Below are 25,113 nucleotides of genomic sequence, written 5' to 3' on the forward strand. Positions count from 1 at the left end.
GAAACTAGTCGGGAATTAGTTTCACTACTTTTCACAGAGATGGCGCCACGGATTCCAAAATAAACTTTTACAGTAAAAATTGTAATATGTTTATTTAAACAATACGATTTGATGAACAAGCTACTGAGAAACAAATCTACGACACTAGAGCGATGAAACGAAGGAACATACTTGCTATCCTATACTAAAATCATATATTTTGCAATATCGCTCATGGATGACTAATCTGTGCGAGCTCTGACGCGTAGCGTCTCATCTGGAGTGACTTATCCCTTATGTGTATTCTGTGAGTAATTCAAAATTAAACATTATACATTCTATTAAGAATTTCAAGCTTTCATAAAGATTGTATTCCGTGAAAGAATAGTAAAACAATCTTCCTGATAGAACCCCTAGATTGTAGGTGGTCGTAGCGACTAACCAATAAGATAAAAGTACTGCTGACGATCAACACACGTGAAACACCAGTGATGTGACACCGTGCAAAAGTTACCAGACACAGTCTGCTATATCTTTCTGTCAAACTAACGCGTTCTTCAATGTGTCCGTGTAATAAGCAAGAAGAGTAAATGAATATGTAAATGTGACGTAAAATGTCTTTACCGGGGTTTTGCATTTAAGGTATCCGAAACCATGTAACATATGCAGGTAAAAAAAATTGATTATACGATAGTAACTCCTGTTCGACTTGACATTCCTACTGTGCGCAAAATTTCAACTTAACTATTACCTTCTTTAATAATAACGTATCGTACGAATCGGCTGTAACATGTTTACCGTAACCATTCCGTTTCATCTGGTTAACGGGAATTACGGCAAATCCTTCTGACTCATTTCTAATCACGATTTCCAATAATATTAAGCTCGAATATTGAATACCGTACACGTTACGTGTTCTGCGACAGTCATACGGTAGGACGATACACAGCGGATTCAAATATTTACCGTTTGCCGTTTAAATAAGACAACATTTTTTTTTCTCCGACGTTACACGTTCCTCTACGAGTTCGTGACGAGATCATTGAAGTAAATAGGTAGACGGGACAGAAATAATTTTCACAAATAATCATGTCCAATACAGTTACAATTTTATTCGATGTGCTTTCTTTTCAATGATAGTTAGCCACAATTTAATTACTATTTATCCTATTGATGTTACATCGTTTGTTTGATTGATTTTTTTTATTTTTATTTTACAGCCGTTAGACGTAAAGAAATATAATCAATTGGTACTATGCGTTAAAAGATGCCATCTGAGATTAACATCAGAGACACAGCTTCTCAGGAAGACAACGGACAAGATGAGCCTGAAGAACAATCTGTTACGCTATTAACAGTTGACGCTTCAAACGAAGAACCTTCGGCTACAGTAAAACATGCGGAAACCAGTACCATAAGAAGTAACAGTAAAAAAGTATTTATGTCTGGTGTTCAAAATGAGTTTATAGAACAAGACGAAAATGCTTCTTTACCTTTAGATGTGAACTGTTTGTCAAATGAGAATGGTTTAAGGCAACAGGAAACAGCTGGTTACAAGAGAGAGGTAATTGACAAGGCAGGCGACATTCGAATGCTAAATTCTGCCGAAGAACCAAACACGTGTTCTGAATCGAAGTGTAACAAAGAAAATGTAGTTTCAAAAATCGGCGATTGCGAATTTAACGATGCTGGTAGTATTTCGAGTAGATTGAACGATGAAACTGCACAAAACTCGAGTCAAAGGCTCACGTCGCTGTCTCATAAAAACTTGACAAGAAAGAAGTGTTTCTTCGCAAGCATAGATAACAGTCCAGCGAAAGTAACCAGTTTTACGGAGCAGCTGCCTTTATCCTCCAGAAACATGATTAGAAAGAAACAGTTTTTTAGCAAAGATTTACAGTCTAACAGCTTGGAATCACAATATGAACAAAGTAGAGGGGACAGGCATAACAATAACGATGATAACATATACGGTACTCATAATAGAGATTCTATAAGAGATGCTTATAATTTAGAGGCTATAGCTTCATGTAGTTCTGAACAATCACAATTCCCAGGCACTTCGATAAGCGATACGCATGTTAATGATATTGCCAATGCACATAAATCGTTAAGTTTGACAGAGAATAATAATAAGAACGTCGGTGAAAATTTTAGTAAATTAAGCGAAGCTGGTAGCTCGCATATGTCTAAAGGTGTGCCAAAATCACAGAGCACTTTGGCAGACTTGGTACATTGTAACGATATTACAAAGAAACCGTTTAAACTGCCAATTTTAGAAAATTTACCCGATACTGCCAGTGCTCAACAAACTGAGCTGGAAGAGAATGCTGTTGCATTATTGGAACCAACATTGACTAAAAAGCATCATTTAGAGGAAGCCCAAGGCATAGAAATAGAACCCCGTTCTTCGAATAGTAGCGATGCTAGTAATTCTGATACAGAATCACAGCAGGCAGTTCTAGGTCATAATGGGACCAAAAAGGTGTGGATCTTCTAATAGTTATATTCAATGCTCAATATTGTTTTTCTATTCGATGTACTATACCTTTTACCAAATTGAATTGTGAGTTGATACATTGAAATGTATGTTTCCTTTGCACTTTCATGTGTGCGTATGCGGTACATAATTTTTATTTCAAAAATTGTTAACAGATTAATATTACACACCTTCGTGTTTATAAATTACTGAAAAATTGATGAAGACATATTTTGCTTCAGAGATCATGCGATGCGAATGGTATTGTAACGAAAGAAGGCGTGGAATATTATCAATTATGGCGAAGTACAGAAGGTTTTTCGTTCCCCGAAGGTTTATATGAAACATTGTATCCAAATCCTCCACCACTTCCACCACGGGTAACGCACAAACTTTTACATAGAAGTAATGCTTTACCAACCGGCCCACCAGAATTACCCAAAAGACATCCTCAAAAATATTCTGCACCCTTGCACCCTGAAGATTGTTTTGGATTTGAAATTGTAGATGTTGATGAAGCTTCTAATTCAAAGGTAATTTAATGAAATACATTTATGCACTGTGCAAACAATTGGTAAGCATATGTAATGTAAAATTATATAATTTATATCTCTCATATTTTATTTTATAAATGCCACTGCCCCGTATAAAATTTGTTCTTCGTTCATAGTTCTTTGTATTTGCACACGTAATCCCCCTTATACAAACTTTAATTTATTATCAACTACTTAAATCTCCAATAATCAAACTTAATATTTCAGTCACGGAGGGCTGTTACAAAAAGTATAGCATTGTTGAGTTCACCAAGAGCACCTAGACCATTGGAGAGACCAGCATCAGGCTTAACGAATCAATTAGAATGTCCACCAACACCTACGCATCGTCCAAAACCGTTACGTCCACTACCGATGTGCCAAACATCAAATGTACCATTATCGTCTGAAGAACCTTTGCCTCCATGTAAGATCTCAAGACCACCTAAAGAAGTTAACATTGTATTCCACTAAAGTAGGGAAATATAGTAGGTATTCAATTATTGTAGCATGGGAAGCGAGAATCGACAGTCACGGCCGAGTATTCTACATAGATCATATTCATCGAATGACAACCTGGCAAAGACCTAATTTAACAACACGGAATACCGGATGTGACCTTCGAAGACAGCAATTAGATAGACGTTATCAGAGCGTTCGTCGAACCATTTCTCGACCCGACAATATCGATCGCGATCCGTCTAGCTCGCAGCACGCGAATGGGAATAATTTTGAAAACGTCGAACGTCCAAATGAACGAATCGAGCGAACTGAAACTGAACCGTTCGACATTAGCACAAGCCCTCCAGTATTATTTTTAACGAGACCCGATTTCTTCACAGTATTACATAGTCATACGGAAGCAGTGGAACTTTATAACCGTAGTCCCAGTTTAAAGCACATGATCAGTAAAGTACGCAGAGATACGACAGTATTTCCAAGATACGAACATAACAGAGATTTAGTCGCATTGATCAATTTCTTCGCTGATTCAACTAAAGAACTTCCAAGAGGTTACGAGTCGAAACTCGATAGAACAGGAAAAGTAAATACGTTGCGATCTAAATTATTTACGTTATTCAAAATTTTATTCTTGACAGTAAAATATTATTTAAATTATATTAATATAATTCCAGAGATTTTTCATTTGTCACGCCAGAAAAGCAACATCCTTCATCGACCCAAGATTACCAACCGAACCAGCACATACACGAACATTATTAGACGAAGCACCTGTGCCACCGCCTAGACCACAACAGTCGGCTATTACGACAGCACCTGAAATACCCGTAGCTTATAACGATAAAGTTGTTGCATTTCTGCGTCAACCAAACATAATGGATATCTTAAAAGAAAGACATTCAGCATTAGGACAAAATATTGCTCTTCGAGAGAAAGTGAATACAATACGAATCGAAGGCACGACTGCTTTACAACGATTGGGACATGATGTGTCTCTAGCATTATTATTAAGGTACGAATACTGAACAATTTTATTTTTGAATATAGTATACGCACCTATATTGTATCGCATGTATGTATAATATGTAATTATAATATATATGGTTCCAGCTTATTTGAACAAGAAATAATGTCATATGTACCTGGAAACGTGGGTAGATCTCCGCTAGGTAGTCCACATGCTTCACCTGGTTTAACAAGAGCATCTGCTAGAGCTCCAGCTCCGTACAGAAGAGATTTCGAAGCTAAACTTCGAACATTTTACAGGAAGCTAGAAAGTAAAGGATACGGACAAGGTCCAGGAAAATTAAAGTAAGTTTATTCTGATGTAGTTAATAGATGTGAGAATATATCAAATGTTGGGTAACACAATCATGTTCACAACTAGGATTTTCAGAATTACACACATTCTTATTTCTTCTACTTTATATAGGTTACACATTAGAAGAGAGCATTTCTTAGAAGATGCTTTCACGCGTATTATGGCTGCTTCAAAAAAAGATCTACAGAAAAGCAAATTAGTGATCATGTTTGACGAGGAAGAAGGCGTAGATTATGGTGGGCCGTCCCGTGAATTTTTCTTTCATCTGTCACGTGAACTATTCAATCCTTATTACGGATTATTTGAATATTCCGCTAACGACACTTACACTGTACAAGTATCACCGATGTCAGCGTTCGTAGATAATTATCACGATTGGTTCAGATTTTCGGGCCGAGTATTAGGCTTAGCTTTGGTTCACCAATATCTGCTCGATGCTTTTTTCACTAGACCATTTTACAAAGCTCTTTTAAGAATACCAGCAAGTCTAAGCGATTTAGAAAGTTTGGATCAAGAATTCCATCAAAGTTTAATGTGGATTAAAGAGAGAGATATAAGTATCGAGCCGTTGGAATTAACTTTCTCAGTCACGGAGGAACTCTTGGGACGTGTAGCTGAACGTGAATTAAAACCAGGAGGTAGAAATATTGCCGTCACTGAGAAAAATAAAAAGGAATATCTCGAAAGAGTCGTACGTTGGAGGTTGGAACGCGGCATTGCTGAACAAACAGAGTCGTTGGTTCGTGGATTTTACGAAGTCGTGGATCCACGATTAGTATCAGTCTTTGATGCACGAGAGTTAGAACTAGTAATAGCTGGAGCAGCAGAAATTGATCTTAACGATTGGAGAACACATACGGAATACAGAAGTGGCTATCACGATGCTCATCCGGTAGTGGAATGGTTCTGGAGTAGCATAAGCCGATTTACTAACGAACAACGATTGAGGTTGCTACAATTTGTTACTGGCACGTCAAGCATTCCATACGAAGGATTCGCGGCTTTACGTGGATCTACAGGACCGCGCAAATTTTGTATTGAAAAGTGGGGAAGACCAAATAGTTTACCCAGGTATATGATAAAGTTTCAATTTTATTATTTCTAAGGATGCGAAACAATTTTTTATTCTTCTTAAACTAAAAAAAAGTACGTATTTTCAGAGCCCATACATGCTTCAATCGTTTGGATCTTCCACCATATCCTACGCCCGAAATTTTATATGAAAAGCTTTTATTGGCGGTAGAAGAAACTAATACCTTTGGAATAGAGTAAAAGAGATTACTATGATTACAGCAAACGCATTAAGATATGTAATAATAATTGAACTTGGTATTATTCGAATGAAGCATCATTGCGGATTGAAAGGTATATTGGTAATATATTCTGCTGTTCAGAAACTCGTGATTGGATTTTTAAGATCATCGCAATCAAAATTGTATCAAAATGTAAATATCTAAGAGAAAAAGAAAAAAAAAAACAGTTGCGCATATTTTGGAACTTTTAAATATTGTATACATGTTGCTGTAATCTATTTATATTGAAACTAAATAACAATTCGCGCAGTACGTTTGTTGTACAAAAAGTTAGAGATTTAATACATCGTATGAAAAAATACTTCGATATGAATACATGCAATCATTTTTGTTCGAACTTTAATGATTATCTAGAGATTGTTGAAAAATCATCATAGATATAGAATAGAAAAAAATTTGAATTTAAAACTGATACAGAAGTAGATAAGTTCTTTAACGTAATTGAAATAAAAGCTTCTTTTCTTTACATTTTACAAGAATACTCTTACAGATTTTTGATAAAAATTAAGAAACCAACGTCGCATTTCACAAAAGTATGGTAGCGCAGTTATATTTTTAATATTTATTCTGTGGTCTACTTAGTTTATAGGTGTAATAATGATTTCTAGTCTGTATTTTTAAATATTACATTTTGCAGCTATTTTTCTAATATTTTCAGACATTCCATGTCACACTTTATTTAATACTGACGTAATTAACTTACAACGTTATTCAGTAGAGCAAGTAGAATGTTTATAAAACAAAGAATTTTTACTGCATATTTAGAGATATCCTTTCGCAAGGTATCATTCAGCTTTATAAACATTCTTCGGACGTGCATTTTATAATTTATATTCAAGCCAAGTAAAAATTTAATTGATTATTTGTAAAATGTTCAGAAAATTTGTCACTGAAAATAAATACCGAAAACATAAATTATACGAGGAAGACAAAGTCAATGAGAATAATGAATAATAAATAATTGTCAGTCAATTTTTAATTTCGCATTTAAGTATTGTATAGACACTACCGTGAATTGTATTTGATGTGTAGAATATTATTTGTAATTTCCATTTAATTAAGTGTTTAAAAATACTAATTTATAAGAGGAAGATATGTTAAAAAATGTAATGTTACTTGAAGAATTGGTGGGTACATAGATGTCCTATGCTTCAAGATTTACTCTACCTCTTGAACTTTAATCTCTCGCTTCTGCGGCATTTCGCGTAAAAAATTTTCGTCTTTTAATTGTTCAGTCTCTCCGCATCTTTGAAAAAAAAGAAGAATATGCGTGAAATGTAAAGTGTATACGGGTTCCTGCAATACGCAAAATATAATGATAACATAACTTTGTTTGCATACTTGAATATTGGTTAATAATTACTGATTAGAACTATAATTTAATCAAATTATTTGTGATCCAGTAGCATCTGAAATAAAGTATCAAATGTCTATCAAAATTGGCAAAAAAAAAGCAGCAGTTGCTAAATATAAAATATAAAAAATATCTTTATATAGATGTACATGTTATAATATTTTATTGGAAAATTTTCATTTCTCTAATTGTTTGATTTTTGTGTGGCGATAGTGGTGATGATGTCGATAAATAACAATAATAACATTAATGTAGAAATACTAGTGATGATATTTATTAAATAGAAATACTAATATTATGTGATTGTTGGAAATAAGTTGCACTTTATATTATCTATAAACTAGTCATATAGCATAGCAAATTGTAGATTATTTAATAGGTATTGTACAAGATACAGACAGTGTAATCTTAGATAACACACATTTACAATGAACCATGACTATGTGAGAGCAATTCTTTACTTTATTGTTAAAGAGAATAAAATGTGCCTCTTTTGTTATGTTACGTTTAACAATGTTGTTTCTTCCTTACATGTAAAATGTAATACCTAAATGCCGAATTTGTCTCATATAGAAATGAAAATTATAACAAACATGTTTCTCAATTAATGTGATAGTGCCACTACGATTCTATGAAAAATAAGGTATTCCGAGGAATTTGAAACTTGGCGATCGGTATCTTACGAAAAGTTTAAATTCAGTCTTGGTATGTTATACAATTCTCTAAAAATATATACCGGCAGCTTATACGATTACATCCTTACACTTCGTGGCTTAAAGTTGGAATCTTTTTACACGTATGTGCGAAGCGTAAGATCTTTTATCTACACTGGATTTTTTAATCGTACTTCAATTACAAACTAAGCGACGGTTTACAGCTATATTATCGATAAACAACGAAAAATCAATATCACGATTGATGTATAAAGTTCTAGATCGAAATAGATCGATAAAAATTTTAATAGTTTCGCACGCACACCCATTGCGTAATAAGTGCAACTATCCTATCTGTATCCGTTTTCATATATATGCACACAAATTTTATATGCAATGTATAATCGATTTTACGTTACAATTGATAAAAGGCAAGGATCCATTGTTTTAGGGAGATATACAAAGCACTTGTGCTGCATTGTACAATAAATTTAATAGTAAATTATTGATGTTGCAGTCCGTGAACACGCATAATACAAAATTTGTTTGAATCAATAAGCGTCAGGTTATGAAGGTCACGGCAGGATGTAAGAACAAAAATAATGAAGGTAAAGAAAGGCAGGACCGTACTAAAGTGAAAAAATCGAATAAAAACAAAAGTTGTGAAAAAATAAACATTTGTAATAAACATTAGTATATTTGTTACACGAACCCTATTAATACTTTGAATAATATAAAAGTGATATCTTTTTGTTTCGAATTTTACTCCATACATATGTATAGATAGAATAACATTATTTTGAGCGTTTACTTAAACATCCAACCAAATGTTGTAATATCTTTATCAAAATATTCTATTATCTTTTAGTAAATTGTATTTATCAATTCTGATATTAGTGAATATGAAATTCAAAACAATGATAAATTTAAATTACTACCAGAAGTTGCAGCACGTAATAAAAAGACTTGAATTTGATATAAGTCTAATCAAATTTTCAATAACTGAAAATATATTGTACTTCAAGGAGTAGGAATGGCCACCTAGTAGAGAAATCGACAATTAATTTTTAACACTATCGATATTTAAACATTAAATTCAAACATTCGATCCTCTGTTTTGTAAAGAATAGTTTGTAAAAAATTATGCAACACATGACCTCATTTCTAATTATTTCATTTTGTGTCTAGAGGGAATAAGATATCCGATAAAATAATAACATCGCAATAATATAGTTAGACTGTAATCGAACGCTTAAGCACAAATAAACATCTTTCAGCATTACTTGCACAAAATGATAACTTGTACAAATTAAATTAGATTAACAAATTTTCAGGCGTTATTAAATAAAAAAGCCTTTTAAATATACATTAGTCGGACTGTAATATCTGGTGAATGATGTTCATAAGTTATCGAGGAGCTGCGATTGATATTAAAATGTAAAATTGTAGTATCCCACGTAGTTTCCAAAAAAAGTAATTTGTAAGAACAGCGAGACATAAGATGTGTAACACCCACGCAGGTTACAGCCCTGACAAAGTATGATATCCGCCGACAATGCTGTTTCGTGTGCGCAAACAGGCGAGTCCTACGACGCGCGCGCATGTTTCCTTCGACGCGTTTGCGTTAAACTTTGTCTAGACTTCTCATCGATTGCTTTTTAGAGAGTCTAAAAGTAATAATCGGAAAACCGCTTCCGGACATAGTCTAGAATAGTAATGTATTAGAAAAGAGGAGAGCCGCGTGTCCACCCAACGTCCATGTTCCTTCTCCAGCCTAGTAAAAGTAGATTCGTTGATTCTCACCTTTGCACACGCGAATCGGCCCACCCGCAAAATCATCGAACGACGGCGGCCATCTTAACTGGCACCGAAACGGGCTGTGGTTTGTGACAGAGAGACGGTAGTGGTTCTTCATGCGGTTCACGAGGCCGTCTCGTCGCCTATGCACCCTACAAGAGATCGGAAATCATTTTTAAGCGTGGCTAATCAGAAGAACTAAGGAACTAGTGTCACGAATCCGTGCTACCAAAATATGGCAATGGAGACGCCGAGGGAGCGTGAGATTGCCGCGGAGGACAGTATTAAGGTAGTCTGCAGGTTTCGACCTTTGAACGACTCCGAGGAAAAGGCTGGCTCTAAGTTTATCGTGAAATTTCCATCCGGTGGCGAGGAGAATTGTATCTCCATCGGGGTACGTATTTCTTTTCCCTTCTCTATACACGTCATTCTCTCTTTTAGTTATCATGTTCGTTAACCGTGTGATGTCATCGTGCACAGCTGACAGCTGCTCTCGGTAGCTCTCTCCGTCTAGTAGTATTCCATCTGAAAATCTGAAACGGCATTCATTTAATATCGACATATTTGCAATATTTCAAACGACGCACCAATCATTCACATTTGTTATTTTCGGTAAAATCGACATATCTCGTTTGGGCCCCATCGGCGGCTCTCCTCTCGTCGAACGATTTACTTACGTACGTCGCGTCTATTTGAACAGTCGATTAAACCTTTATTTCGAAATGGATACCGGGCCCCGTCGATGATCGACGATCGAGTTTCTTCTTAAATAGCGACGATAGTCGCCTGTTTGTTAGATTTAACGTTATCGTTTGCATTCGAGAGTTATCGTTATCCGCGCAGGTCCGTCAATCGGCTGAAAGCAATTTCAGCGGAATATTTAATCAAATCCGCGTACGCCAAATTTCAATCCAATCGACCATCCTATGTTACTAATTACTTCTCGTAGTTACTGAACTTCAGCAAGACGTTCATTTTTTATGCATTATATTTGTACAATCGTGTTAATCGTAACAAGGAATAAATTATTACTCTAAACCCTGTATAGAACAAAGGTAGATAAAGCATAGAAATTATCATCGAATCATTCCAAAGATTAAGTTTCTTTCGATAGATGTCCAGTTTTGAACACTTGATGATATTAGATAAATAAATAATCTTTCTGTATGAGAGAGATAAAAAAGAAATTTTTTATATTTTTATACTATATTTATCCATATTTTATTGCGAATGTACAATTTTATGTATAATGCTCTCATTGAAACTGCTATACATATATAAAAATGAAAGTTCTTCCGAGCACTATTTCTATTACTTTTAAATCCATTATGATCTGAAATGGTTTAAAATACATGTAGTTTTAAGTAGATACTACATTCATAAATGTGTAGGATTTCATGGTAAAGTCTTTTGATCTTGTGTCTTTGTGAAGGTATCGCTATTGTTTCAAAAGGCTTATGAAACAAAGCTTTATTGAGTGCAATTGTCCTCCTTTTCCCTCACATGTATTTTTATATCACAAAGGGATTTTAAAATGTACATACATGCCTGTACATAATTATTATCAGGTTTTTTATGAATTTTATGGTTACAAAATTATCATGAAGAGAAATATCTATGAAATCATATCAACTATATCATTTACGAAATCCTTATCATAGAGAAATAATAAAGTTCTGTTAAAATTATCTTTATTGTATCTCGTTTTTTAAGTTACAATGCATTATTGCAGGGAAAAGTATATCTTTTTGATAAAGTATTCAAACCAAATGCTACCCAAGATAAAGTATATAATGAAGCAGCTAGATCAATTGTCACAGATGTATTGGCAGGGTACAACGGCACTATTTTTGCATATGGTCAAACATCTTCAGGTAAATCAACACTATTATACGTTAACATTCCTATTATTTAATAACATCTGGTTGGAAAGTTATATTTTGCTAATAAAATATTCATGTACAAATAGGAAAAACGCATACTATGGAAGGTGTTATTGGAGACCCGAATAAACAGGGTATTATTCCCAGAATTGTTAACGACATATTTAATCATATTTATGGAATGGAAGAAAATTTGGAATTTCACATTAAGGTATCATATTTTGAAATCTATATGGATAAAATCAGAGATCTTCTTGACGGTAAGAGCCCCTCATTACGTATACTCCGTATACTTTACATCCGAGAATTCTTATTTTTCTAATTTAATTCTTCTTCTTTTATTTTCAGTGTCAAAGGTGAATTTAAGCGTGCACGAGGACAAAAATCGTGTTCCGTTTGTGAAAGGTGCGACAGAGCGCTTTGTATCTAGTCCTGAAGAAGTGTTTGAAGTTATAGAAGAAGGAAAATCGAATAGGCACATCGCTGTGACTAATATGAACGAGCACAGCTCGCGTTCGCATTCTGTATTCTTAATAAATGTAAAGCAAGAAAATTTAGAAAACCAAAAGAAGCTTTCTGGAAAATTATATCTTGTTGATTTAGCGGGTTCTGAGAAGGTAGATTATAACTATTTTATTAATTTTGTTACCTTTTTCCTTTCAATGGTACATGTCATTTCCATCTGTAGGTCTCCAAAACTGGAGCGGAAGGAACCGTGCTTGATGAAGCGAAAAATATTAACAAATCTCTATCGGCACTTGGCAACGTGATCTCGGCTCTAGCTGATGGAAATAAAACACACATTCCTTATCGTGATTCAAAGTTAACTAGAATTTTACAAGAATCCCTTGGTGGTAATGCTAGAACAACGATTATTATTTGTTGCTCGCCGGCTAGTTTCAACGAATCTGAAACAAAATCGACTTTAGATTTCGGTAAGCGTAAATAAATTCTTAATTCGTTCTCATGTGAATTGTACACAATGCTATTCAATTAATTTGCTTGATTTATTTCTTTAGGTAAACGCGCTAAGACTATTAAGAACGTTGTATGTGTTAACGAGGAATTGACGGCCGAGGAATGGAAACGTCGGTATGAGAAAGAGAAAGAGAAGGCAGCTAGATTGAAAGGAAAAGTTGAGAAACTTGAGGCCGAATTATCACGTTGGCGACAGGGTGAAACGGTTAAACCCGAAGAACAAGTTAATTTGGTTGAAGGACCAGATGTTACAACGCCGATTAACATGTCAATCGAAGGTAATTATAATACAACTTTATGAAAAGAAAAATGTTCTGACAAGACTGTCATAAAGAAGATACTATAATGTTTAAATTAATAAGGGTAGTAACTAATCACTAACTATAAAACTAATGTTATCCAGGTAAACTTGACGATGGTCCAATGCCAGCCACTCCTGGTGGCAGTTTGATGGCTGGTTCCTTGTCCAACGAGGAAAGACAAAAACTGGAAGAGGAACGCGAAAGACTTTACCAACAATTGGACGACAAGGATGAAGAGATTAATCAACAATCACAATACGTTGAGAATTTGAAGGAACAAATACACGAACAAGCAGAATTAATTGCCACTGCAAGACGTGAATATGAGAAACTTCAGCAGGAAGTGAATCGAACGCAACAAGAACATGAACGAGCCAAGGAGGAAGTCAAAGAAGTTTTGCAAGCTCTGGAAGAATTGGCTGTTAATTATGATCAGAAATGTCAAGAGGTATAGATAGATATTTTAATAATTAATATATTCATCTTTATAGTGAGAGATGTTTCTATGTTATATACTTGTCTTTACAGTACGATATGAAGAAAAAAGAAGCGGAAACATTAACAGAAGAACTTCTGGCGAAGCAAACAACATTGAATAGTACTGCTTCGGAATTACAACAATTACGAGATATGTCTGCTCATCAGAGGAAACGTATCGCGGAAATGTTGGCAAACTTTTTGAAAGATTTAGGCGAAATCGGAGTTGCTATTGGTGGAGATGAAAATCTGAAGGTAAAGTCTAAGTTATTAAATCATTTAAAAAATTTTTTGCAACTAAATTACTTTGAATTAATAAAATTTGGCATTTTGTAGGTTGCGCCTACGGAGAGCAATGGTAAACTTGAAGAAGAATTCACGGTGGCAAGGCTGTTCATTAGCAAAATGAAATCAGAGGTGAAGAATTTAGTACAACGTTGCCAAGGATTAGAAAGTTTCCAAGTAGACTGTAACAAGAAAGTAAGCGTTCGATTTCGTACACTTTGCGAATTCATTTGTATTTGATTTTTACACTACGATGCTCATTCATAAATTTTATTTTAGGTTGCTGAATATGAAAAGGATTTGGCTGAATGTCGCTTATTAATTTCCCAACATGAAGCTCGTATGCAAACGCTGTCGGAATCAATGAAAGTAGCAGAAGCACGTAAACGTGCATTGGAAGAGGATGTAGACGCTTTACGCGAGGAATGTGCCAAGTTGAAGGCTGCAGAACAAGTACAGGCAGTGACGAATAAAGAAAAAGCGGAAGAGAAAGAAGCAGCAACAAAGATGAGGATTGCATTGGAAGAACAAATGGATCAATTGCGAGATGCTCATCAAAAACAGGTAACATAATAAAACATTCGTTATTAAATTGAGCTAGAATTACTAATTACTAATTGAGTATGATAATAGGTTGCAGCACTCAGAGATGAATTGTCCGAGAAGCAAGAATTGATCGGTGAACTTAAAGATTTGAATCAGAAATTCACGTTAGCTCATCAACAAATGCAAGCTGACTACGAACGATTGAAACAAGAGGAAGCAAATAAATCTGTTAAACTGCAAGAATTAATCTTACTCAATGAACGTCGTGAACAAGTATGTGTAAACTTGTCTACGAAATGTATAAAACGATTGAATTGTCTGATATTTTAACGATTGTTTATCTATTCTTTTCACAGGCTCGTAAAGACCTTAAGGGTTTGGAAGAAACAGTAGCCAAAGAACTTCAAACGTTGCACAATCTACGCAAACTATTTGTCCAAGATCTTCAGACTAGAATAAAGAAAACTATGATCGCGGAAGATAACGAAGACGACGGTGGGTCACTTACGCAGAAACAAAAGATTTCCTTCCTTGAAAATAACTTGGATCAACTTACGAAGGTATGTAATAGTGATCTTTCGCAAGTTCAAAATCCAAATAAATAAAATGTTTAATTTCATTTTGACAAGTCTCACGTATATATCATGTGTATTCATTTTTATAGGTTCACAAGCAACTCGTGAGAGATAATGCTGATCTTCGATGTGAATTGCCTAAACTTGAGAAGAGATTAAGAGCCACGATGGAACGTGTGAAAGCTCTCGAGACTGCATTGCGAGACGCCAAAGAAGGTGCAATGCGAGATCGCAAACGTTATCAATTTGAAGTAGATAGAATCAAGGAAGCCGTGAGACAGAAAAATTTGTCTCGTCGTGGACCCATTGCGCAAATTGCTAAACCAATTAGAGCTGGTCAACATAATTTAACTAATGTTAATGTTATTAGAACAGGAAATCGTGGTAAGTATTAAGTCAAACGTATTTCGAAATTTCTATTAAACACAATTCTTTTCGTTGGTGAATGTGTTAACCATTTGCATTGTTATTACGAATTTGTAGGTTTGTTCGATTTTATATAAAAATATAATGAAAAGTTGTCGATATATGTACGGTACAATGTACACCAATTGAATTATTAGACATATTTAATTCTAATCTTCGATTGCAACTTTAAAGTAACCTCTAACATTGTAGAAATTATTAAGACCGAGCAAACCTTGCGAAAATGTTTAGTTTCATTGGTTCAAGTGTATGTAGGTGCGGGTAGAATTATTTGTTACAAAGTTAATTTTTAGTTAATGTTTTTTTGTTGATGCGGTTTTGATATTTGTTTATTTTTTTCATGTTTTTTATTCAGATTTGGGTAACAGCGTACAGTGATCGTGAGCATAATGCCAAACCCTTCACTTTTACAGAAAACGAACGCAAGAACGCTTTCATCAATGAAAACAATAGAGTTCCCGAGACTCTAATTTGTAGTGGATACCCATAAATGTTAACAATTATATAGTAAGGGTAATAGACGTAATATAATCCGCAAGGAGCACCGCCAGTTCTTTTTGTTTGTCTCGAAACAAAGCATGTGCTTAGGTATATTCAAATAAGTGCATTAAGTTATGAAATTAGTGCTGCATGTCCTATCAATTTGTAAATAGTTAATTTTTATAAATTATTTAACTTAATATCATGCACGATAAATAAAGGTGAATGTCTATCAAATAATCATGCAAAGGCCTCTCTCGTAAAGGATGTTTTCAATATTTATTTCTATCAAAATTTTGTATACTCTCTGTGTATGTCGTCCTCTCTGTCATTAAAAAAAAAAAAAGCAAACTGAATTCCACGTATTAATAGAATAGAAGAGAAATTCCTGGTATCGACTTTATGACATAATTTAATCGACTTGTTTATGCTGCTTTCCTCGGTTAAAATGCCCTGTCTACTAATTTTCTTCTTTTCAGGGTGTTACACCTCTTCAGCAAATATTTCCCTGTGTTCTTCGTATGTGATCAGGGGAACTATCTAATTGAATCTGTTCCATTTTTAAAAAATTATTTATCGTTTCTTCTGAGTATGTCAAATGTTAATTAGGACAATTAAGCCAAGGAAGGCAGCACAACACTTTGATCTTATCTGCTATCGACAATTAAAACATTTCCGAACAAACGAGGCAGTACTATTTAAGATTTGGTAGGTATCGCTGACACTAAATGCGATCGGACATGCGGCTTTTGAAAAAAACTGTAGGAATGGTGACGTGGCTTATAAGTATTTATAATTGTAAGAACTTTCTCCAATGCTATTAACACATTCGTGACAACAGATTTTTTCGGACCCAGTCGGAGAGCCCGCTTAACTGAACGTTAAGTTTGCTGGCTACTCTGGCAATATTATTGGGGGTCCAAGAACCAATGGCTTTATGAACGTTTTCGACCGAACAATTTCATCCGTATCTTCATGTTCACGTTTATTTTTTATTAATGATATAGTCCAGTTTTCTCATTGCATCGATTTTTATATAATCATCTAATTTAAATTAATTTATTATCGCTTATTCTTGTTTATATCAGAGGCTTTTATACTATATACATTTAAAGTTTTTGTGTAGACCAACGCGAAATTTGGTCTCGTAGGGAAACCTTTTGTCATAAATAAGCACATTTAGTGTTTACGTTTCTTCATGTTGAGCTTATGCTCGGAAGTTACCTAGATGTATTACTGTACGTCTAACTGTGAGCTATTGCACAGGTCTGCTTAAGTTCCTAAAACCTGTTGCGGGCCACCGAAAATTCGCTCATACATGTTTCATTCTCTTTTCTCATTTTCCTTTACTTAGTGTAGCCGTTGAATATAACGTATACACACGCATGTTTCGTAGTGAAGTCTATTCTTTAACCATATTCGTCAATAATTAGTGCTTTTCAATGTGTACTTTTTACGTACTTTTTTTTTGTAACTATTTTATTTAGGATTCTCTCTACAAAACGTACGAGCCACACGTACTTGATGTATCGTCTCAAAGCAGGAGAATTTTAAACAATATTTAATTTAAGATCCTAAACGATATATCTAATTTAAGGCATAGAATTTCTGTGAACTGTGCGCAACAAAATACCTGCTTGTGATATAACGCTGGAATCTTGTTACGCGCGGACCTCTTTATGATATGTAGGCAAAGAAAAAAGGAAAAGATTAACAATTTTTCTGTACGAATCATTGTCTCTAGTTGTTGTGGACAACAACGAAAGAAATCATGTTTCCATGCGAGAGATCATTTTTTGTCATCTTCCGTTTTCTTTTTTAAACTTTTGTGATATCGAGGGTGAAATTGTGTTTGCTGATGTGCAAAGACAAGTGCGTGGTGCATAATGAGTGCAATTTATTATTGAAATATTCTTGTCAAATGTATATAAATATAATCGTATCTCCATTACATTTATTTGGCAAATTAACGAAATGATCTTTGCAAATTGACCTACTCGTCTAAAAGAAAAGGCTACTGGTATATGTATTTATCATATGCGAGGCACACTTAATATTACTCTTTCAAAGCCTTAATCGATTGCCGAAAATATTGTCATAGGATAACGTATTTTTCATTCAACTGTGCAGCGTGAGATATATTAATGTATTTGCTGAATTACTGAATTCTTTTCTTAAGCTACTGAATTATGATAGTAAAAGAAAATAATCACATTTCCGTACTAAATAATGTTTATTTTTATAGAGTATTGTAATGGCATTATTGATTTTCGAACGCGGATAAAGAAATATTGAGGTACTTATTGAACAAGTCTTCGTTATTACTGAAAGGTGATTGAAAAGAATTATGCTTGATTCGAGTGTACAAATCTCGCCTGTTACGCATTAGCATAACTTGCATTGTCCCCTTATTTCTTCAGATTAAACGTTATGTGATTATCTTTTTATTTTTCTTCTTTTCCTCGCGTTATAAATTGTTTGATTCGTTTTTGTGATTAAAACAGGCAGTGAAGCTTGAAAAGTTTCAATGAATTTTATTGTATAAAAAAAGCTCGAAATTCAGATGCTTATCGGGAAGTACTTTTAATCAGAAACCTCCGATATATGCATGGAGAAAAAAAAACAGAAAGGAAACCAGAGTCATTATTATTTTCGTAATACATCAAAATAATCGTGTTTAAAATTATAATAATAAAAACAAAAAAAAAGAGTAGTTAACTTATAATGTTACATTCACACAGGCAAACAAGGATCACTGTTAATGAGGTTGATCTATATCCGCTGCCGTTTTTTTGTAAACTGTACGAAGTATGCGAATGTGAAGGAAATAAACAAGTTGACAGATGTAGATATTCGTTTCATTGTTTTATGTAAACATACCGAGAGAAATGTACAGAAAAAAGTCCGACGAGCTCATATAGTTGTATTACGTGCTTTTTGCTTTACACTATGCTTTACGTGAACAATTATTATACGTCCCATACGTGCGCTTATACGATTAAGCTCTCCACACCGTCTAAAAATCACAGGCGTTTTAAATTATAAAACACTATATTGATGCTCGATGGTGCATAGCGAAACCTATAAGTATCGAAGTAGGTTTACTAATTAAAACTGCAATGCGAATATAATAAATTTCTTTTTTTCGTTCCATGTCTTGTCTACACGTTACCGACATTCTTTAATAGCCCTCGATTTAAATTCAGGTCTACCTCAAAATCGAAACAGTGAATAAAATGATGTAGGAATTTCCAGATATATTTCTTATTAGAGTTAGATCATAGTAAATTTGTATGCAGAATTTAGAAATGATGTAGCTTCAAGGTACTATAGATTGTGATATACGTAACATACATCCTGATTTAAGTGACATTATGTTTAGGAACTTTGACATCATTATTATTATAATTATTATTATTACTACTACTACTATTACTACTACTACTACTACTACTACTACTACTACTACTACTACTATTATTATTATTATTATTATTACTATTAATGATTGACGGTAATTGCATTAGAAGCATAAAATAAACGCATTAATTTTTCAGGAAAGTACCACTTAAGTGATAATTCTTGGATAACATATTTATTTAATAATAAAATAATTTATATTACACACATGTATATTTGCGTTTATTTAATATAAAAATTATTAATATCCAGTAGTCCTTATTCAACATACGGTCTTAATTGTACACGCCTATGGCATTCTTTTTGAAGATGAATACGATAAACGCAATGAATGCTATGAACTGGAATTTGGAACAGAAATGTTTAGAAAGCACATTATCCTTAACGGATGTACGGAAAAAGTTATTTCCTGCAAAGAGTACGCTGGATCGTAGGCCAGTGCTGAGTGAAAATAAATATACACCGAAAACATTAGTAGGCAATTGGTTCGAGCGTCGGGCAACTTACACGCCTCATTTAAATGATTGGAAAACTTTATATGAAATTGATTTTAAACTTCATGTTAATAAGACTTGGAAACCAAATCAGACTGCAAAATGGGAAAACAAACTTAATCTCGAGGTATACAAATAAGTATATGTTCTTTTGATGGAAATGAAAACAAATATTATTAAGTAACAGTCCATTTTGGTAATAATTTTTTCAAATACAATTTCATTGTAAGGGTTTGCCTCAAGAAAAATTGTTAGATCACAAAACGGAGTATTACAATAACATGACTACGACTTACGATTTGTGTTACAATATTTTACCAAAGAGTCACAAGGAACTTAAAATTCGATCTTACAATGCAAGGTATATATATAACTCATTGTTTCGGAAGAACAATGACACAACATTAAAAAATAGCAGGTTTTTCCGCAACAGTTCAAATAATAACGACAAAATATGTTTTATGATAAAAATAAATCGCAAGCACGTGCCGATCATTTTCAAGTTGTCAGCCACAAAAAGGAACTTTACTTCTAAATTTATCCAATTCTAAATTTACATTTGTATCATTGTTTCTCCGAAGTAGCATCATTTTATACAGGCGTTAACTATAAATAAATATAAGACAAGAATTTTAATATTATATCGATATTTTTTATTTGGAGACAGAGGCAATGGATCCCTGAACAAGATCTGACAAAAAGTTTTGGTACATTAACGCAATTTGGATTGAGAGAAGCGTTTGAAAAAGAGATAGAAGAGAATTCAGAAGAAGGAATAGCCAAATGTCGGTGGAAGACTACTTATAGGGAGGAAATTGGACTATTAAAATCAGTAGATAGTATAGAAGCCACTCAGTAAGTTATTATTCAAAATAATATTAACAATAATAGAACAAAATTGACAAAAGTTTGAATTTTATTAAAGATTCCGCAGACGAAAAGTGAACTTTAATGTGCCAGATCTTCAGCATTTTAATCGTAAATTATTAGATAGAGAACGGTGTTTACTTCCATTTAAAGTAAAGAATTCAACATCCAATATGCAAAATGAAAAAGTAACAATATGACGTATATTTCATAAATTAATTCGTTACAAATTTTAACAAAAATGTAGTATCTCGATTAAAGATAGTACAATGTTTATTTTATCAAGCTACTTTAACATCGTGTTGTAACACAATAAACATTATATGTATATATTACATGTATTCTTACAAATGCACAGAACACATTAGATTTCATCATTTACATACGTACAAATCTGTTATACATTATGTGCCTCTTAAAAACTAATTTCTTAATGCTAGTCTTAAATAATAATACACAAATAATTGATAGTTAAATTGTTTGTAGCCTTATCGTTTAATATTCAAACAAACAAAAATTAAATGGAAGCACACAGAGAGATAAAAACATTAAAAACTGCAAAGAATGAATATCATTTTCAACTCAACTTTATTATTTTAATATCTTATTTCATTTCATTCTGCGGTATTGCTAACTTGTACTTTTATCTTCTGCGGCTTTTCTTCTTAAGTGAAATCAGTTTGCGATTGGAAAATATTTATTGTTATGAAAATGTATTTTATATGTAAATCATAAAAAAAGTTGTCCTTTTAATATATATTGCAGTTTTAGTGAAATTAATGAAAGTAAAAATATTAAATGTAAGTGATATTGTAGAATTACATTAAAAAATGTATTATTTTATTTTCAAATCGTATAATTTCAAAACATATTTAAGATAATAGTACAAGGGCACAAGTACCAAAAAGCTTACATAAAAAAGTTAACATGTATTATAATAACAGCATTGATTTTTAACAAGATTTATAGTCTGCATGTTGATATATAATTAATCACAAGAATCAAAATAGTAGTATTTCTTGTGGCTTGTAAATATATTAATAAAAATTGAAAATCAAAATTTCTCAGTAGAATGAACGCACTTCTGCATTATTTCATTAATTCTTAATTCTTAAATTTGTTTACTGGTTTACATACATATCTTACTAGTGAACACACACGGAGGACATCTTTTTTATCACAAGATTGACAGTTCAGAATGTTAGGTGAATTTTTCATTGAACCAGTGTTATTATGCATTTAACTTAAAATTACTGCATCGTAAAAGTTGATATAAAAAAAACAATATTTTTATTTACAATGCCTTATCGCGAGCTAAAGAAACGAGCGATAATGGCTGAACATTATGGTAATGATAGAAAACTTTATACTGGCAGTGTAACGCCTGTTCGCGTATGTAACAGATAAAAATTTCTGTATTACTGATTACTATTTCTTAAAATTATTTGTAAAATAGTAATCAACTTAATTTATAACATTAATAACTAATATACGTACAAATTGTAAATTCAGTGAAATTGTATGATATACCCTGTTTAACGTAATAAAGTAGTACACAGCACTATTATATTTATCACAAGAGAACCACATAATAGTGCTGGTAACCAAACTGGGCTTGTTACGATAGTGGTATGACTAGGAAACAGCTTTACTTCAGAAGGACTTTTAACATCTTTCACATTAGTGTTTTGCCCTTGTGAACTCTGATCCATAAAAACTGAATTGTTTCCCTTATTATTCTGGGACAGTAGTAGCGTTTGTGTAGTATTAAGATTAGGCAGTGGAAGTTTTATTTGATTATTGACTGATTGATTTCTTAGTTCTGACAATGGGAACTGTGGATTCTGTTGGTAGAAAGATCCAACAGGACTGTTACTTTGCCGCAAGGTATAATAAGAAGGGGTTGAGTCTGACATAACTGAACACTGATCAAATTCATGTACAGATGGTTCTCTGGATTGACCAAAATTAGAAGCAGCAGAACCAAAACCAGAACTTTGACTGGACGACCTGGATAACGATGGTGCGTCTATTCCTTCTTGCCAATAACCACCAGCTACCCATGATGTTTGCGTGACTGACTTCAGCTTTGGCGGCGATAAAATATGTTTTTTACTGGACTTTCTAAAGAGTTCGGAACTTTTTGTACTGTACACTTTAGTCTCGAAAATCTTGGGCATTTTACTAGCACGTTTCGGTTTATCCTCGCTCAATGATAATTCACTTAATGTGCTCAAACTATCAGTCAGTAAGTAACTACTGTCTATTATATTTTTTTTGCATAGAAAATTTGCAGAATTATACACTGCACCATTATTATTAATAGCCATTGATGATAATTGTGATTCCTTATTTCTACTGTAACATAAGAAATTATTTTATTATATGTTATATATTATATAGAAAGCTAGTGAAAAATTGAATTACTTACAATGAAGTTTGAAAAATGCTAGGTTTATAATTTATCGAATTTTCTGTGTGTACAGGCATACATTCCTTCAAATTTGATGATAACTGGCTAGTGATGGCTTCGTTTGTATTACCAGTAGTTTTAAGATTAAAATTGTGCTTTTTATTCGATGCTGAAGTACATAAATCAGGCAGTACTGTGTTTCTCACAGGGGATTCAATTTTTTTGAATGACATGTTCTTACTCAATTTGCTTTTATGAGATTTTGGCATAATATTCATAAAGCCAATAATTAAGATAAAAATCATTATCTGAAGTAGAAATGAAAGAAGTTAGACACATGAATTACTAAGTTTACCAAAGTTCTATTAAAGCATAATTATTTCAACTGATTAGCTTACCATATGATACTGTGTGATATATTGAAGAGAAAACCATGAATTTTGCAGGTCAGCTTTAATCAATTTTGTGTCTTTAAACGGTAAAAGTGTAATCATACATATCCATAAAAACATAAGTAATTTATCGGAACTATGTTTTTTTGTAGATGTCATCCAGCAGGCACAGAATTGGAAAAACAATCCTCCAATTGGCAACAATGTGAGCTCCATATTATATGCTACCATGGAACTCAATACTGTTGAAATTATTCTGCATATTAGTTCAGAATGTTTTTTATTCTGCAAAGGATAAAATTAATTTAGGTGAATAATATTACATGTTACTTTTTATTTAAAGAGATATACACTTACATTAACAATTATAGAAAATGTTTTTTGCCTGAAGAACAGCATTTTGTATCGAGCAAGCCACAATGCTTGTTTGTATAGTACATTGTTCACTGTGGTTTTACAGTTTATGCAAAGCGGATATTGTTGTTCTAAGTTATCTTTAAACTGTCGTATCTCATATTCATAATTTTTTTCATTTTCAGGTATATAATTGGACAGTTTGGATAGTTTGAGGCTTTCATTCTTGTTACATTGTTTGCAGAGGCCATTTCTTGCAAGTTTATCGACTGTTGAGTCTTGATCGATTGTACAATATCTTTTGACATCGTTCGAAGGTGCCTTGTACTGTTCTGGTATATTATAAGTGTAATCACCATTCTACAATTTGACATAGATGGAATTAAGAATCAAGATGGAATTTGAAATTACTCATAACTTTTAAAATATTTAACAAGTCAATTAATTCAACCTGGTGAAATAATCAGAATGCATTACATCTTGGTGACTAAAGTTTGTAAATATTCGTTTAAATACGAAAGTAATAATTAATATATACCATAAATCGATTATTGTATTTTAATCGAACATATTGATTTACCTTAGAAAAACCATTATATTGTTCACAGCAGGGGCACAACCACCAATTAAGCTGTTGCCGCCAAATTTTCGTATTCTTGTTACAAAACCAGCAGTTCACTTTTACAGGCCATCTCAATCTGACGCGTCAATTTGAAGTAACATATAATCACGAGTGCAATCAAGGCGGGGGGAGGGAAAAAACAAAAAGAGAAACACTTACTTGAGCTTTTGGAAGACGGTGATGATCACGACGAGTATTAGTAAAATGATAGTAAATATCGATATGAAATTAAACGACAAATCAAATTCCATTTTTTTTGTTTTATGTGAATAATATATAAAAATCGAGAGTAAAGTTCATCTCCCGCCAACCGGCTAGAGTGCCTTCACCTTAACCTACTCAGTCGGAACTGTGTAAAAACCATGCGGTCACGTGGAGCACTAAACTTTTACGTTGCACTTTACGCGTTATGTATGTTATACTGAGTATCAAAAAAATAGACCACTTCCCGTCACCGCCGTTTAATTTTCATATAAAACTATAAATTGATCTAAGTGAATCGTAGCATCGTATATATCATTTTTCGCGTCGCCGCCTATTTCATTCTATAAATTTTTAAGCGTTTATCAGCCACCATTACTGTTCAGCCTTACCAACTTTACCCGCTACACCTAACGGCACGGATGACAGCGACGCAATCATTTTCAAAGATCGAGTAATAAATCTGAACAAATTCCTAATTAATTATATGCTATTATTATTTTAATA

At 33.3% G+C, this 25,113-nt stretch overlaps 3 protein-coding genes across 3 annotated transcripts; 2 read left to right on the forward strand and 1 right to left on the reverse strand.

The window, feature by feature from the left end:
• The first annotated feature begins 479 nt into the window (after positions 1–479).
• On the forward strand, positions 480–7,955 carry Hecw (Hecw ubiquitin protein ligase). The gene is made up of 9 exons (XM_076893586.1): positions 480–648; positions 1,200–2,464; positions 2,701–2,991; positions 3,220–3,418; positions 3,501–4,036; positions 4,128–4,465; positions 4,564–4,764; positions 4,886–5,845; positions 5,935–7,955. Exons 2-9 carry the CDS (start codon positions 1,247–1,249, stop codon positions 6,044–6,046), a joined length of 3,855 nt encoding a protein of 1,284 aa, XP_076749701.1. The 5' UTR covers positions 480–648; positions 1,200–1,246; the 3' UTR covers positions 6,047–7,955.
• Positions 7,956–10,118: 2,163 nt separating this feature from the next.
• Khc (kinesin heavy chain) lies at positions 10,119–18,996 on the forward strand. Its single transcript, XM_076893598.1, has 14 exons — positions 10,119–10,285; positions 11,624–11,765; positions 11,861–12,034; positions 12,123–12,391; positions 12,463–12,709; positions 12,794–13,030; positions 13,156–13,502; positions 13,583–13,786; positions 13,868–14,011; positions 14,096–14,380; positions 14,450–14,635; positions 14,719–14,922; positions 15,027–15,321; positions 15,777–18,996. The coding sequence occupies exons 1-14, from the start codon at positions 10,127–10,129 to the stop codon at positions 15,851–15,853; spliced, it is 2,970 nt and encodes a 989-aa protein (XP_076749713.1). The 5' UTR covers positions 10,119–10,126; the 3' UTR covers positions 15,854–18,996.
• Positions 18,997–20,710: 1,714 nt separating this feature from the next.
• LOC143422764 (uncharacterized) lies at positions 20,711–24,999 on the reverse strand. Its single transcript, XM_076893669.1, has 6 exons — positions 24,565–24,999; positions 24,364–24,481; positions 23,787–24,143; positions 23,436–23,714; positions 23,056–23,345; positions 20,711–22,982 (listed from the first exon to the last, which is right to left on the reverse strand). Exons 1-6 carry the CDS (start codon positions 24,654–24,656, stop codon positions 22,160–22,162), a joined length of 1,959 nt encoding a protein of 652 aa, XP_076749784.1. The 5' UTR covers positions 24,657–24,999; the 3' UTR covers positions 20,711–22,159.
• Positions 25,000–25,113: the final 114 nt, after the last annotated feature.

Source organism: Xylocopa sonorina, chromosome 1 (genome assembly GCF_050948175.1).
Source record: "Xylocopa sonorina isolate GNS202 chromosome 1, iyXylSono1_principal, whole genome shotgun sequence".
In the NCBI taxonomy this organism is placed as follows: Eukaryota; Metazoa; Arthropoda; class Insecta; order Hymenoptera; family Apidae; genus Xylocopa; species Xylocopa sonorina.

Coding starts and splice junctions, on each gene's coding strand:
- Hecw (XM_076893586.1), top strand. CDS start 1,247: ATGCCATCTGAGATTAACATCAGAGACACAGCTTCTCAGGAAGACAAC. Junction 2,465..2,700: donor GTCATAATGGGACCAAAAAG/GTGTGGATCTTC, acceptor ATTTTGCTTCAG/AGATCATGCGATGCGAATGG. Junction 3,419..3,500: donor TGAAGAACCTTTGCCTCCAT/GTAAGATCTCAA, acceptor CAATTATTGTAG/CATGGGAAGCGAGAATCGAC.
- Khc (XM_076893598.1), top strand. CDS start 10,127: ATGGCAATGGAGACGCCGAGGGAGCGTGAGATTGCCGCGGAGGACAGT. Junction 10,286..11,623: donor AGAATTGTATCTCCATCGGG/GTACGTATTTCT, acceptor GCATTATTGCAG/GGAAAAGTATATCTTTTTGA. Junction 14,381..14,449: donor GAGATGCTCATCAAAAACAG/GTAACATAATAA, acceptor GTATGATAATAG/GTTGCAGCACTCAGAGATGA.
- LOC143422764 (XM_076893669.1), bottom strand. CDS start 24,656: ATGGAATTTGATTTGTCGTTTAATTTCATATCGATATTTACTATCATT. Junction 24,482..24,564: donor ACCGTCTTCCAAAAGCTCAA/GTAAGTGTTTCT, acceptor TTGACGCGTCAG/ATTGAGATGGCCTGTAAAAG. Junction 24,144..24,363: donor AATATAATGGTTTTTCTAAG/GTAAATCAATAT, acceptor GTCAAATTGTAG/AATGGTGATTACACTTATAA.